We start from the raw sequence: 16,980 nt of genomic DNA on the forward strand, positions 1-16,980 counted from the left end.
CATCGGAAGTTCACTGAGGCTTTTTGCAGATGATGCTGTAGTATGCCGAGAGGTTGTAACAATGGAAAATTGTACTGAAATGCAGATGGATCTGCAACGAATTGGCGCATGGTGCAGGGAATGGCAATTGAATCTCAATGTAGACAAGTGTAATGTGCTGCGAATACATAGAAAGAAAGATTCTTTATCATTTAGCTACAATATAGCAGGTCAGCAACTGGAAGCAGTTAATTCCATAAATTATCTGGAAGTACGCATTAGGAGCGATTTAAAATGGAATGATCATATAAAGTTGATCGTCGGTAAAGCAGATGCCAGACTGAGATTCATTGGAATAATCCTAAGGAAATGCAATCCGAAAACAAAGGAAGTAGGTTACAGCACACTTGTTCGCCCACTGCTTGAATATTGCTCAGCAGTGTGGGATCCGTACCAGATAGGGTTGATAGAAGAGATAGAGAAGATCCAACGGAGAGCAGCGCGCTTCGTTACACGATCATTTAGTAATCGCGAAAACGTTACGGAGATGATAGATAAACTCCAGTGGAAGACTCTGCAGGAGAGACGCTCAGTAGCTCGGTACGGGCTTTTGTTGAAGTTTCGAGAACATACCTTCACCGAGGAGTCAAGCAGTATATTGCTCCCTCCTACGTATATCTAACGAAGAGTCCATGAGGATAAAATCAGAGAGATTAGAGCCCACACAGAGGCATACCGACAATCTTTCTTTCCACGAACAATGCGAGACTGGAATAGAAGTGAGAACCGATAGAGGTACTCAAAGTACCCCTCGCCACACACCGTTAGATGGCTAGCGGAGTATGGATGTAGATGTAGATCTTTACCTGATATTCGTCTCTACCAAAGGTTAAATCCTTCACTGTGCTACATTTCCTTGTTTCTCTTTCATTAGCACCCTTTCATGTTCTTTCGTGTACCGTCATATTTTGGCACTAGTCTTAGTGCTTTCTGTTGTTTGCAGTATGAGTTACCACCGTTCGAGAAAGTGACTGAGACGGTAATGAGTGAATGAATGGGTTGTTCGAGCGTTTCTTCTTTCCCCCACTCTCCACAGGTGCCTCCTTCTTATCGTTGTCTGGTGTGAAAGGCTGCTTGTACGTCTTTATTTACTGTGCTTCGAGACCTCATGGGACTCTTCTATTGAGACACACGAAGCAAATATTAGCTTCTGCATGGAATATCACGCAAAATGAAACGCCTTACTATGAACGTTGTCATCAGTAATTCACTGCTGTGAGAGATACCGAAATAAGAAGCGGCGATTTAATTCCCGAGCGTCTTAATTTTTAATCGAAGACCTAGAAAACAAAGGAATCGCGGCCGTTTGTACTTTACTGTGAAATAGTTTTGATCTTGGGAAGAGAAACTGACGTTGTACAGGAAACAGTAACGTACGTAGTTCTAGGCGGTAGATCCGGCTTGCGCCAAGTTCAAAGGTCGCGACTAACTTTTTGCTTGCTTCTCTGCTACTAAGATCTCAACAGACCGCACGATAATTTCTATCGTTTCCAAAATACTGATTTCTGCCTCTTAATTACATCACAAACGCGTCTCCGCTACAAATTACAATGCCAAAGTTGTTGCGGAGCGACATTAGTGATATTCATACACATCTTTTAGTCCTTCTTCACAGACGATTACGGACTTGTGGGAACGCACTTAGCTGCCTTCGGATTCGGTCACATGCACGACATACACGTGGGAACGCACTTAGCTGCCTTCGGATTCGGTCACATGCACGACATACACGTTCCAGTAACGTGTGCCCGTTGTCGGTTGGTGCGCAATACACCAATGATTTTAAATGCCCCCATAGCCAGAAATCAAAGAATTAAGGTCAGGTGAAGAGGTAGACCATTCTAGTGGACGTCCTCAACCAATTCTTCACTCACTAAACATTTGTAATTAACTACTGACGTAAGAGGTGTAGAAAGTGTGTTCCGTTGCACGTAACAGATATCCGTCGTGTTTTTGAAAGGGAAATGTTTTCCAGAAGTGCCATTAATTCGTCACGTAAAAATGGTTGACAAATCGCACATACTACTTTGCCCGGTGGAGTATATGGCCCTATGAGTTGTCACCCACAATTCCTGCCCACACATTGATACTAAAGCGAATCTGATGCCTTGCTTCCATGGTCGCTCTAGAATTTGAATCTACCCACTCGTGATTACTGTGGTTAACTCCGTGTATTCCGCTTCATACGTAAATAAAAAATAAGTTGTGAACTGTTGAACTTCCTCGTTCTGTCTTAGAATTCAATGGCACAACTGTAGTCTGGCATGCTGGTAGGGGATACGTGCTAAATGTGTGAGCTCTGTGGCTATCCATTGTCCTTGTTGCAAATTATCCGTGTCTTCAAATCACAGGAACAGCTGCTAGACACATTTTTTTAGGTGAAATGAGGCACTGAGAATGTTGTTCAGTGTACATGACACACATCTTCGATTAATGCTGTTCTGTTGGCTAAATCATAGAAGATTGTCGTGCCTGCCATTTCTTGCGTTCAATAATGCGACTCAAGTTCACTCTTTACGATGTTGATACGATTTTTTCTATTTTTAAAAAGTAATAACCCCTAAGATTATGGGACTTTTTTTTAAATGCAGTATGTAAATGTTCTAGTAGATAACGTTGGAAGTTTCTTGATGTTCGCGGATAATGCTACTGTATGTAGGAGAGTTGCAATGTCAGAAAAGTGTGGCGAAATTCAGGTAAACCTACAGAGGTTCAGCGCTTGGTGCAGCGACTGACAATTGACTCCAAACACAAATAAATGTGACGTATTGCGTACAGTTACTCACAAAATCCAATTATTGTTCGGTTATAATCGATCAGTATAAAAAGGAACAACCGCGAAATGTTTGGAAATATGTATCAGGAGGGACCTAAACTGGAACGACCGCACTGCACTGATTAAAAGAAAAGCAGATGCCATACTAAGATTTTTTGTAAGAATAATAAGGTTGCACACTGCCGGAATCGCAACCTACGAGTATCCACGTAACGAATCCTGTTAAAACGTTTAGGTACCACCCCGTCCTAATAAACGAGAAAATCGAGAAAAATAAAAATTAAATAAAACTGATAAATTACCCGTGGAGAGGCGCAATAAGATTCTATTCGACCTTTCAAAACACGGACTCCTAGAACACTGTAAGAGCAACGATGTGACCAATAAATAATCGTACGCTTGATCGAATTTGTATATCTACCTCTTAGCACTATAACACACGCTTGGGTAAATGGATCTTATTTGGTTTCAGCTTCTTCGCGAAAAAACCATCAACATATAACGAAGCGAGTGCACAAGCCAAATCACTACTTATGAAGCGTCTGCTTGACTATAATGCACTTCAGATACTTTAATATACTTTGAATTACTCTTCAGCCGTAGCGTAGTAACTGATATTAAGTTGTATCATTTAAATTAGTGAGACTCTTGAGTATCTATATTTTTCTTTTGTGAAGAATTCAATCGCCAATGGCCTTATCGCAGTGGTAACACCGGTTCCCCTCAGATCACCGAAGTTAAGCGATGTTGGGCTGTAACCTCCTCCTCACTTATCGACCTTAATTACAGTGAAAAATTAAACCGCGTGTACCTCATGGAAATTTGGGAAAAGCAATCGTCACCGAAATTAATCTGTCGGTAAAGAGGGAGGAAAGGGTTACATCTAAATGAAAGGAAAAACGCAAATGAAACTGGTGGAAATTAATTTTGAAAAGGGGTAAAGTTAATAAAGAAAGTAAATGTGCGGCCGTTACGCCAACAATTAACTAGCGGTAATTAGATATTTGAGATTTGGGGGAAATTACGGTCGCCAGTCCTAAGGACAATTACTATAGTAACTGAAAAAGAAAGGTTATTACACGTATAATTAGCACTAGAAGCGTGGCAACTGAAGGTTGACACGTGCAGTGTGAAAACTGAAAGTTTGTCAGAAGTAATAAATTTCGCTACACTCTGACTTAATATAGCAAAAGAATTAATAAAACCGGAAAATCGAAAGTTAATTTAGTGACTGAAGTTAATAGTGAGCTTTCTTTCTGAAGCACATCGAAATTCAGTAAAATACGTTTAGTCTTGGACTACCTCAACAATCATTTCAAAAGCTACTTGAATCTACGCAATTTAGAAATAAGAGATTTAACTTTGAACTTGAATTAAATTATTCTGAACAATTAACAATAGTAAAATTTAGTACGTACCAAGCTAAGCTGCAGTCACATGTAAGCTAAAATACGGTAACAAAACTCGCACTCTTAATTTGTGCTTGTGTAATCTGAATATTGTAGCCAGCTATGAATACTTTAACTGAACTTTGAAATTAAAGCAGTGAAATAGAATTAGCTATATTACTTTAATGCTGGCGTTTGAATTTCAACGACACTCGGGTTCATTTCGGAAAAGGAAGGGACCCTGCTTGGTAATGCAACTGGGACAATGAGCAACAAAGGTTCTTGCTACGTTGCTGTAATTTTGTGATTTGAACAGTTTTAAAAGCTGAGGTCTGCCATACACTTCCAAAACTTTACGTGCGTCCAGTCTTCCTTGTTGGTTGATTGAAGGTTTGAAGCCGTCGATCGAGGAGGTTGCGACAGTCACTCATTGTCGGCCGTCGCTGTTGCAGAAGCTGGATGTTGGCGCGCCTTCTTCTCGACACGGTCACCAGACGAAACGGGCTCTTGATGTGCGCCAGCTAATGCTTCCCGTCCGCGACACCATGTCAGAAACTATCATCGCAAGTCGAGCGCAATTACACGCTGCCAAACCCCGAAAGCGCGGCAACTCGCGGGAGCGTCACACAACATACCTGCTCCACTCGCTACTCCAGCGAGACCCCCTCTCTGCCCGCGCTCCCCGCGGCGGAGTTAACACTACCAAAGATCCTACACACTTTGATTCTTCACACGACCTATCGATGTAATCGTTCGATAGCAGTTTTCCCTAGGCAAGACCCAGCGCAAAAATACAAATAACATTTACGAAACAAACCAATTATACATCGACATAAATGCATAAATATATATATACAAATAGCAAAACAATTACAATATACGAAGACACAGAAATGTTATATATTCAGGTAACAAAAATAAGGAAAACAAATTTATAGTACAATAGATGGAAATAGGAGGATATGCATTTCCGGCGTTACACGGCTTGGCTGGCATTTGGATGGCTGACCATCAGGGTCTGCCTAGTGCTATTGACAAGCCGGTATGGTAAGTTCCTATGGGACCAAACTGCTGAGGTCATCGGTCACTAGGCTTACAAACTACTTAATGTAACTTTAACTTACGCTAAGGACAACACAAACACTCATGCCCGAGGCAGGACTCGAACCTCCGACAGGTGAACTGTGAACTGTGGCAAGGAGCCCGAGACCACGCGGTTGGCAAGCTGGCTGCACTCAGCGCTTGTGAGGCCAGTTGAGGAGCTACTTGACTGAGAAGTAGTGACACCGGCCAGGAAAACACAACGGCCTCCAGAGCGGTGTGCCCCTCCGTATTGGCATCCGGTGACACCTAAAGACTGAGGATGACACGGCGACCGGTCAGTACCATTGGGCCTTCAAGGCCTATTCGGACGGTTTTTGTTTGTTTTGAAGAATTCACTCAATGTATGTATCGCATGGATACGTAAGTTAGCACGTAGCAGTATTCCACTAAATATCTAAAATATCTTTTTTCATATTAAAATACGAACTTCAGTATAATGATAGTTAAGATTTTAACATTTATATACCATCGATTACTTACACGTCCCTAAAGAGTTGAGAAACTTCAGAATTAAAGTATTTTCGTAATATATTCTGACATCCGATTCCAGAAATACAAACTGTTGCTAAAACAACGCAACTAAACTTCTTCAGGCACCACCGTTGGTTATTTGTTTCGCTACTCATGAATGTTTAATATAATCTTCAGGTACATATCAGTTCATTCCTTCGGTAAACCTATTAGAAATAGTATCGCCAACCCTAGCATTCAGTGCCAATCTCTTACGGAATTCTTTCAATGTTTTAAACCATAAGGCGCTAGTCTGTGAAAATGGCCCTCTTTGGTTTAACTATTCTCAGTTCAACTGTCCAGATCTAAATGCTGACTTGAGCGTGCTTCCCGCTACTTGCTAAATGACAGAACTATAACTTTTGCTTCCCTTTTAAATTCTTTCCTTTCTAAACCAGTTGTTGAAAGATCGTTGTGAGTAAATGATAACCCGGGAACAAAAATTTAATTTCAGCTAATGGAAGTCAATTATCTTTCCTTTTTAAATATAAATCCCTTCAATAATCAAGCTTCGATTGTGAATGTGTTACTGTCAAAAAACTAATAGCCCCACACTAAGCAAGATGAAAAATATAAAAAAACTCAAAATAAATCCTAGGTTCCACCACCACTTCATATCACAACTTTAAGTTTTGCATCAACTCAGTTCCGAGTGTCCGACGCCTTCCATGACCACCAGCGCAGTACGCCGGCCCCACATAATGCCACCCCAAAACAGCAGGGTACCTCCACCTTGCTGCACTCGCTGGACAGTGTGTCTAATGCGTTCGGCCTGACCGAGTTGCCTCCAAACACGTCTCCGACGATTGTCTGGTTGAAGGCATGTGCGACACTCGTCGGTGGCCGTAGGGTGCTCTTCCAGGGGCCAGCTCATCCAGGATAATCTCTGGCGCGCCCAAGCTCACACCAATGGACAAGTGTTTTTGCATGGCCCTTCTGTATTTTGTGGAGGAGTGTTAAATTTCACTCTAACAAATAATGATACCAAGATTCAGCGCTGTATTGTAGCAGCTTTCTCCGCTTCCATTCGGATTATCTGTCTTTCAGCTTGCGAGACTCTTCGTGAGCACTGACTAATTGGTGGATGATTCCCAGTGTTGATAAGATATTTCACTATAGGCCGCTCGATCTGTTGTTTCTCCACTCTGGATTTGAAAGCATCCGAAAATTGACGCGGAATGACTATCACTCGCCGACGTTGTTGGTGAGCCAGGCCAGATCCTATTGGCAGTTCGATAGTAGTTTCCTCACTTGTGTTGTAAATAGTGTTAGCGAAGCACGATTATTCATCAGTGGTGCTAAGCTATGCTTCCTGGACTTGTTCGGCTGCCCTAAGCTCGAACTTTTAAGGTGAAATGTGGCTGCTCGTGACAGTCAACAATGCGATGTTCTCTTTGACCACCTACGATGCTTATGGTGCTCGCTGGCATGTATATTTCCTTCGTGAGCCTAAGTGGCTTTTGAAATCGACAAAAGCTATACAGTTTTATTGAGCATCTCGACTGAATACTGGAACTCGTCTCGATGATAACACAGTCCAAACGGGGTAATTCATAGAGGCCGCCAGGAGTTATGAAAGCAGTGTTTGCCCTGTCAGCCCCGTCAACCTAGATCTGCCAGTAGCCTGACTGCATGCTCGTAGTTGAGAAATGCTTTAATCCGTTCAAATAATCGAGGGTATCTTCAATGACAGTCACCCAGAGAAATCTTTGCTATGTATACTTGTTGGAGTGGCTTCGCAAAATAGAGCTCTGATTTTCCACAGTCTATGACAGCTTGAGATGCTTACAAGAAGTCCTATTCGAGAATAACATTAAGATTCATTCTGTTAAAACGACAAAATTCGAAGGGCTGTGTTGTTTCATTGATAGTTATTGTTGCAATACATTACACAAAAGGCAATCCCTGGATCGCCCTGCACCTGGACGGGCTGGCCGTCAACAGTGACGCCAATAAGATTTCCTGACATCTTGGTGGGTGTCGACCATGAAGATGGAGGCCTCACCTCCATAGATCGTCGCCCAGTTCAGTTTTCCTAAAGTCGGCTACTAGGCGAACGGCTGGTACCTCTGTACAGCGGCGGGGGACAGCTAAGGCGTGTTGGAGAGCTAACTCGTCCAGGGTACGACGATGGGATTCGTCCCGCAGGTTGTCTACAATCTTTTGCAGTTGACTGACGTGAATAGAACTAATGTGACGGATGACGTCTGGCGTTGTTGTAGTAGTCAAAAACTCGCTCTGTTTGTTTGCAGCAGCGTACACGGTGTCCATGGCGTCCACAGTGGAAACACACCGGCGTGTTCTCCTCCGTTCTCGAAATGTCTGTTCTACTATGGGGAGTTGTGCTTGGTGGAGGACTTGATTTCGCATGTTTTGGTCAGATAGGGGGTCGTTATTTGACGGTTGCGCCTTACGTCCAAGTTGAACAAATCCATTTTCCATCATGACACGTTCGATTAGTGGCTGAGTTTCGTGCTAAATATCGATACATCCATTCTTCGACATTCTCTATCACCTTCTGACGTATCGGGTTGACATTAATGGCTACTGAATCGTGTGTACTCGATCTGACATTTCTGGCTGCGGTACACTGATGTATCTCTTCTCTTACAATCTTGCTTATGAGAGTGGCGAGCGAACGGTGGTCTTCCAACTGCCGTATGCGGCAGTCAGTTATACCTCTTTCGTCAGATTATTTTTCTGTTGCAATACCTAGATTTGTTAGCGCCACTTGATGAATTCCTCTGTCGTTGTGCCATTCTTACCCAGCTTGGTACATGTCTTTTGCGACCCCTTTCATCAAGTGCGAGATTTTTTAGGCATCTGTCATGATAGGATTCACGATGTGACATATGGCCAAAACATTCTCTATGTAAGGTTCTGTTCTTCCTCCATGGCACTGGGCCCAGTTCTTCTATTGTTCTTCCACTAAGCGTACCAGATAGTGTTGATAGAAGAGGTAGAGAAGATCCAACGGAGAGCAGCGCGCTTCGTTACAGGTTCATTTAGTAATCGAGAAAGCGTTACGGAGATGATAGATAAACTCCAGTGGAAGACTCTGCAAGAGAGACGCTCAGTAGCTCGGTACGGGCTTTTGTTGAAGTTTCGAGAACATACCTTCACCGAGGAGTCAAGCAGTATATTGCTCCCTCCTACTTATATCTCGCGAAGAGAGTATGAGGATAAAATCAGAGAGATTAGAGCCCACACACAGGCATACCGACAATGTTTCTTTCCACGAACAATATGAGACTGGAATAGAAGGGAGAACCTATAGAGGTACTCAAGGTACCCTCCGCCACACACCGTCAGGTGCCTAGCGGAGTATGGATGTAGATGTAGATTTTCGCCGAACGTTTCCTTCAGTTCAACCTGGAAATTGTTGCAGCTATTGAGCTTCCCTCCGTTTTCCTCTAATCACTGCTAGGCTTTGTTGTCCAAATAAAAGTACACGTTTTCCAAACACATCATATCATCACACCTGTCGCATATGGTGGCTCGGTCGAATCCTTGCAGTCATTTCGTCCGATCCGGACCAGCGTCTACGAAAACATTGATGGATGCCTTAAGTGCAGCTGTCTTACTGCTGGCTTGGAATCCATTGGTCTCCTGAATATACTGCTTTCATTCCGTTCCTGGCTGCGTATGTGACTGCTTATACGTTGCCTAATTGGAGGAACGATAATATAGATATTTTGAAGTACCCGGCGTCTCCGCCAAACAATGTCACCACGAAAACACTATTAAGCTCAAATACAAAGGCGGTCAATGAAGTACAGCCCTCAGAAACGAAAGTATCTTTATTACTGACACCATTGTAACAGCCAGAACAGAGCTGACCTCCTGGGCAGAGAGAGCAGCTACTTACAGCTAGCGCAATAAACACTGGTAGCAGTTACTTCTGTAGAATATCTGGGAGTATGCGTACGGAACAATTTGAAGTGGAATGATCATATAAAATTAATTGTTGGTAAGGCGGGTGCCAGGTTGAGATTCATTGAGAGAGTCCTTAGAAAATGTGGTCTACCAACAAAGGAGGTGACTTACAAAACACTCGTTCGACCTATACTTGAGTATTGTTCATCAGTGTGGGATCAGTACTAGGTCGGGTTGACAGTGGAGATAGAGAAGATCCAAAGAAAAGCGGCGCGTTTCGTCACAGGGTTATTTGGTAAGCGTGATAGTGTTACGGAGATGTGGCAGACTCTGCAAGAGAGGCGCACTGCATCGCGGTGTAGCTTGCTGTCCAGGTTTCGAGAGGGTGCGTTTCTGGATGAGGTATCGAATATATTGCTTCCCCCTACTTATACCTCTCGAGGAGATCACGAATGTAAAATTAGAGAGTTTCGAGCGCGCACGGAGGCTTTCCGGCAGTCGTTCTTCCCGCGAACCATATGCGACTGGAACAGGAAAGGGAGGTAATGACAGTGGCACGTATAGTGCCCTCCGCCACACACCGTTGGGTGGCTTTCGGAGTATAAATGTTGATGTAGATGTAGGTACAGGCATTGAACATTCCAGAAAGCTGATATTTTTACAGAAATTGAATATTACAGAATATAAAAACATTAGAAACATAGTATATTCCAAGAACTTTCCATTAATGATAAATGTTAAATAATTGCTGGTGGTGGTCGGGTTTGAAATGACGACCTGCAGTACGCACGCGACAATGTTTACCACTACGCCACTCTGCGTGCCGTACCCGCCGCGCTGCTGGACTAATTTAAGAGTGGTGCTGTCTTCTAGCAAGCAAAACTATTTGCATCATCCTGATAAGCAAACAGGGGCCCATGTTTGTTGTATGGTTGTAAACTCTTGATTGCACAGAACTCGGCAGAAAGGGTAGGATAGGCCACTATGTATAATATAAAAACCAGAAAGATACGCTGGAGTAAGGGGAATGTGACGAGATGAGTGGATTCCAGATGTTTTCACGCTTCGTCAAGCTGTTGCAATGGTGGCCGGTGCCCTATTCACAGAGCTCAGTGAAAGTAGTAGCGATCAAGTTTTTTGGAGAAGAAAAAGAAATTGGGTGCCGCGGCTGAACACCGTGGCGGTTAATGCATAGCACTTTCATCACGCAGTCGCAGTCGTCATTAGGTCTCTGATGTTATACAAATAATCCGTAACACTGTGGAAATATAGTTTCGCAATTTGACAACAAAATGAATTTATGTTCTCTCTAATAAAACCATTTTACTTACTTATTCTTGTGTTTGCTTTACGTGGGGAAATACAGGGCCTTGGAGCTACACTATGTGATCAAAAATATCCGGACACATCCAAAAACATACGTTTTTCATATTAGGTGCATTGTGCTGCCATCTACTGCCAGGTACTCCATATCAGCGACCTCAGTATGGGTGTTACTTGTGTCATACGTCTGCACGCGAGATTTCCACACTCCTAAACATCTCTAGGTCGTAATGTGTAACAGACAGACATCTATACAGACCATCAAACAGGAATTCCATGCTGCATCAGGATCCACTGCAAGTACTATGACAGTTAGGCGAGAGGTGAGAAAACTTGGATTTCATGGTCTAGCCTCTAGCGGCTACTCATAAGCCACACATCACGCCGGTAAATGCCAAACGACGTCTCGCTTGGTGTAAGGAGCGTAAACGTTGGACAATTGAACAGTGGAAAAACGTTGTGTGGAGTGACGAATCACGGTACACAATGTGGCGATCCGATGGCAGGATGTGGGTATGGCGAATGCTCGATGAACGTCATCTGCCAGCGTGTGTAGTGTCAACAATAAAATTCGGAGGCGGTGGTGTTATGGTGTGGTCGTGTTTTTCACGGAGGGGGCTTGCGACCCGTGTTGTTTTGCGTGGCACTATCACAGAACAGACCTACATTGATGTTTTAAGTACCTTCTTGCTTCCCACTGCTGAAGAGCAATTCGGGGATGGCGATTGCATCTTTCAATATGATCGAGCACCCGTTCATAATGCACGGCCTGTGGCGGAGTGGGTACACGAGAGTAACATCCCTGTAATGGAGTGGCCTGCACAGAGTCCTGACCTGAATCCTATAGAACACCTTTGGGATGTTTTGTAACGCCGACTTCGTGTCAGGCCTCACCGACCGACATCGTACCTCTCCTCAGTGCAGCACTCTGTGATGAATGGGCTGCCATTCCCCAAGAAACCTTCCAGTACCTGATTGAACGTATGCCTGCGAGAGTGGAAGCTGTCATCAAGGCTAAGGGTTGGCCAACACCGTATTGAAATCCAGCATTACCGATGGAGGGCACCACGAACTTTTAAGTCATTTTCAGCCAGGTGTCTGGATACTTTTGATCACATAGTGTATTTGTTACTTCTGATCGGGCATCCCAACTTCTGCTACTACGACATATTTTTTGATGCGTGAGATAGTGAAAAGTCAGTATAAAATACAATCATAATACTATATACACTAATTTTATAAACAACACACTTTATGCTTGAGTTGCGTGTGATGTAATGTACCCACCTTCTTCCATCAGGACGATGTCTCAGCCGTTTATTATCTCCTGCAATCAAGAAAAGAACTAACTTGGTTCATCTATCATCCATTCATCTGGCTGCGTGTACTGCGCAACAACATTTAATTTTAATTACAGTGTTATTAATTTCGTTCCAGTCTGTTCCCTGAGCCATCTGGTATTTGACGCCACAGAACTCGGTATTAATTTGAGGCACCTTATTCGTTGTGTGAGAAAGGAAGATGTAATTGGTTGCAGGTGCAGTTTGCCTTTCCGTTGTTTCCCCTTAAGGATTAGAAGACGTTATTAGGTGTGGGTCCCAAACATGCAGCCACAATACTCTCTCTCTCTCTCTCTCTCTCTCTCTCTCTGACATCTAGAAGTAGCTTTAGCTTTCTGGAACAGTGTCATAGCATAACGGAAAATACTTCTGCTTGCGATATAGGTCATTAGTAGTAGGAAGAAGGATGTTGTCAATGTTAGCACTGCTATGATAGGATGAGAAGTATTAACTTTCAATTTTGGTATGTTACAGGTTGGAGAGCAACACCGCCTCCTAACCAATGCAACTATGCGCTTCGTCTTCTTTACAGGTAAGTGATCATCTTGTAATATTATAAGTCACCGTCTCGTTTCCCGAAGTACTCCTAAAAAGAATTCCCTTCACCTCTGTATGGCTGGCACAGAACCGGCTATAATGACCAGAGGTATTACTAGAGGAAGCAGCTTGGACAACTAGGATTTATGATTTCGTATGATTGCAACAACACGAAACTGCGACCGGTTTTGTTTTTCTTTCGTATGGTCATAAACTAAATCGTTGATGACAAACTCATACGAAACCGTGTAACATTATTGCAACTTGAATGCTTGATTTCACGAGAAAATTTATTCACAATAAGATATCATAGTTAATTCTCTTCGGAAAGAGGATTTCACGGGCAATATAACATCGGAACATACAAACGCCCAGCTTACAATTTACTTAGCTATGTTCAGAGCTCGTAAACAAATAGATTGTGATTATCATGTATGGTGGCGACAGACTATGCGGATTTCAGTTCTTAAACACAATAACAGGTGCTCAGTGGAAACTCTTGCCATCTGTAAAGCATATTATCAACGCGTTTCTAATTTATGGAAGCAAATATCCCACTACCCAGTGCAATAGTGTAGGCTTTGTTCCGCTTGTTAAGGCTCAATGATTGTTTGGTGTAGAATGGTTATGTCCACAAACTCCACAAATGTCAAGAAACTGATTAGTTAAATAGGTCAAGTAATAATTTTATGGTAATCTTTGGTTGAACGTAACGAAAGGTCGACACAAACATAACATCCTCAACAACGTGTCTGTTTAGAGAAATGCTTTCGAAAAGTGTTTTGAATCTTACTTTTTATAGCGCTTACTTAAGATGAATTTGATGGAATGTTCTGAAAATAATACTAGCTTGTTATTCTTTGTATTTACCTCGCTTGTATAAAGTCGACAGACAGATTACACTTAAGATGGTCTGATTGACGTGATACAAGAATTAATGTCATAATTCTCATTCTGCAGCTGGAATCAAGGGGGAGACCACACGCACCACATATTCAGAGTTGAGGGGTTAGCGTTGTATGGGTTGGTATGGCCTCTGGCTTCCACTCGCGAGCATGTTGAACTTTTCGATTACAGTGAGAAGACGTAGAGTAATTAAATAAGCTATTACATTAAAAGCTTTTGCCAGATTACAACCTGAACACTTGTTTCGACTGTTTCGTGTTTAGCGTGTAACCGAGAGTTCAACTGAACTTACTTTTTTATGGGGGAAAGTGAATATTAACTTTCGTTTAAATTTGGTAGCAGTCACAGTTATTGTATTTTATTCTACAATAAGGCAAAAAACTCCCATTATTAATAATTTCTTTGAGCTGAGAGTCCTCATTACCCATTGTTGGCATATATAGCTGCATTTCAACCAATTAAAATGTTACGGTAATTAAGCGAAATTGTAACCCAAAAAAGACCACATAGCTAATGATAAAAGAAAATTCTGGCCAAAGTTTAACACTGTTACATTTGTCTCAAGACGATTTAACTTAAACAACTGATACTGGCTGCAGGGCATCTTTCTTACAGTCACCAAGATTGTGCGAATGTTCGTTCCAGTTGTAAAATAAGGAGATATGGATGTTTCTACAGGACAAAAAAAAATCTGTGTCACTCCTTTATGCCGTCTTTACGCGGATCCTGTTTCTCAGAGTAATGTACACCAGACGTGATTTCCAATGTGTTTATTGGACGCCCAGAATCGAAACAGTACATCACAATGAACGTGCTCTTCAGCGTGATTTGCGGCCGCGGGAAAGCGTCTCGGTTCATTAATGGTTATTTTGGTAATTGTTACATTTAACACTACACAAACACCGCTCCTGCTTCACTGTATCTATTAAAACGCAAATTTGCTACTTTGTTCGTATGTTAAACATATTGCTCTGTGTTTAATACGCACTGTACTGACTTGCTAGAGGAGCGACTAGTGACAACGAAAGCAATCTTGAAATTTGTTTGTCTGTTTCATGGCAGGTTCTTAAAATCGCACAAACTCACTCTTGAACGGAGAGAAGTCATACATAACATCAAATATTCCAGAACATATTTCTGTTAAATTGATGAGAAAGCCCCACAATATATTAGATAGCATCAAGCTATTTACAGAAACTAAGACGCAAATTCACAACTTTTTAGTTCACAGTCCACCTGTCTACGCCGTACACCACCGTTCACTGACGTTATTGCAGTCTACAGCTTAAGGCTTTGAACGCCGGTATGTCATTACATGACACTTAATTATATCAGATCGCACCAAAAACGTAGCGGTTTTGATAAATTTCAGTGCATCGGTGCCATGAAGTGGTGTACTTTCACAGTAAACAAGTCATAACACGAAATGCGTCAAATAGGAAAAATCTCTAGCCGCCGATGTCTCGTTTACCGTCACTTTATTAAAACAAAACGTACGGAAAACAACGCGTTATCGAGAGATCCCCAGTGTGCCGTGTTTTCAAACAGCATATATTCATAACACTTAAGTTACAAATGTCATTAAACGTGGACTGGAACTAGAAACGACGTAATCCAATATGGCGCCCCCCAAGTTGTGTTTGTGACTTAGCAACCGATCTTGCATCTCACTGGCCACGTTCCTCTCCATGTTGCAAAAATGTGATGCGTCTGAGTCTGCCTTTCACTCTTATAATTTCTCCATAACATGAAATACAATGTTGTGACGACAGAAAACTTGTACAGATCCACGTCCACGTTGGCTTTCACGTCTAGTGTGAGGACGGCTTTACAGTTACTCCATGAGCGCCCGTGTGGACTGGAAATAGCTTCCTTCTTCAGGGCTCCAAAGATAGGTCACTCGTGGGAACCGTACGACGACTATTAATAAACGTTTAAGTATCATCTCGGAAAAATTAAATTTAAAATATTTATTTATTTATTTGAATGTTCCGTAGAGGTATACATTGGAATCCCGTAGCACGCCGCTAGATACGACAAAACAGAACGGCCCAGCCCACTGATAAAGTGGAAATGCCATTTTCTTTTGGCTCCTCTGTCAGGTTGCTAAGGTACTGCGTCCGACATGTACCTGCAGACTCACTAAAATTAATTACATATCTTCAAGTATTCGAGGAGATAGTTAAGTTTTTTGAGTAGCTCTCGTAGTGAAGGCGTTCCGACAAATAACAATGAAACCAGAGTATCAGTGGATGTGATACACATATTTCCCATAAAAGCCCTTGCCACAGTGTTTTGCTTCGTGAATCCCCTTCACACATGCTCCATAACGTTCACAGATAACGAACAGAATTGCGTGGAATGTAGTCGGCCGTTGATTTGCTCTGTTTGGGTAGGCAGATGGAGCGATGCGGCTCGTGGCTTCCTGCAGAGGAGAAAGTGTCTGCCGGCCATCTCTTCCTCTTACACAATCGACGGCGACGGTTCACTAGCAGGCCTCGCTTTCTGTCCACTAGTCGAATACATGTCGAGTACACATATCAAGGAGACGTGCAGAATGTCATTTAGAAACGTATATTACAATACAGATTTTGAAAAGGTTTTTTGAAATACACAGTAGAACTAAACTGTGGGACAATGAATACTGCAAGATGTCCCCACCATCTTACGCAGTAGATGCATCGTAAACACGGAAGTAATGAATTAATGGCAGAAAGGGGTAAATCCTGGAGTAAAAATAAGTGAGGATACAGTGGTAAATTGAAACAGTAATTACTGTGCCGCCCGGAGTGGCCGAGCGGTTCTAGGCGCTTCAGTCTGGAACCGCACGACCGCCACGGTCGCAGGTTCGAATCATGGATCGGGCATGGATGTGTGTGATGTCCTTAGGTTAGTTAGGTTTAAGTAGCTCTCAGTTCTAGCGGACTGATGACCTCAGATGTTAAGTCCCATAGTGCTCAGAGCCATTTGAACCATTTTTGAAGTAATTACTGTTATATATTCTCCAAGAGCGCGTGTACAAATTAGAGCATATTGCAAGCGAGTGCGACGCTCCAGAATAGAAAATGATAGCTTTCCAAGGGGAATTTCCTAGCGATCATACACAGATGCCCTTTACACTCCTTATGAAAAGATGTCGCACTTTTATTACTTAGGGATTGATTTAAGTAGTGACATCGGC

The 16,980-nt window shown here is 42.6% G+C and overlaps 1 protein-coding gene across 3 annotated transcripts in view; it reads left to right on the forward strand.

The window, feature by feature from the left end:
• Positions 1-16,980, forward strand: part of LOC126185090 (uncharacterized) — a 427,180-nt gene that overhangs the window by 98,178 nt on the left and 312,022 nt on the right. For all 3 annotated transcript variants that reach the window (XM_049927887.1, XM_049927888.1, XM_049927889.1), the window contains exon 2: positions 12,831-12,888. In XM_049927887.1, coding sequence (XP_049783844.1) covers positions 12,867-12,888 — 22 coding nt within the window. In that variant the 5' untranslated portion in view covers positions 12,831-12,866. The remainder of the gene's footprint in view (positions 1-12,830; positions 12,889-16,980) is intronic.

This window comes from Schistocerca cancellata, chromosome 4 (assembly GCF_023864275.1).
Source record: "Schistocerca cancellata isolate TAMUIC-IGC-003103 chromosome 4, iqSchCanc2.1, whole genome shotgun sequence".
In the NCBI taxonomy this organism is placed as follows: Eukaryota; Metazoa; Arthropoda; class Insecta; order Orthoptera; family Acrididae; genus Schistocerca; species Schistocerca cancellata.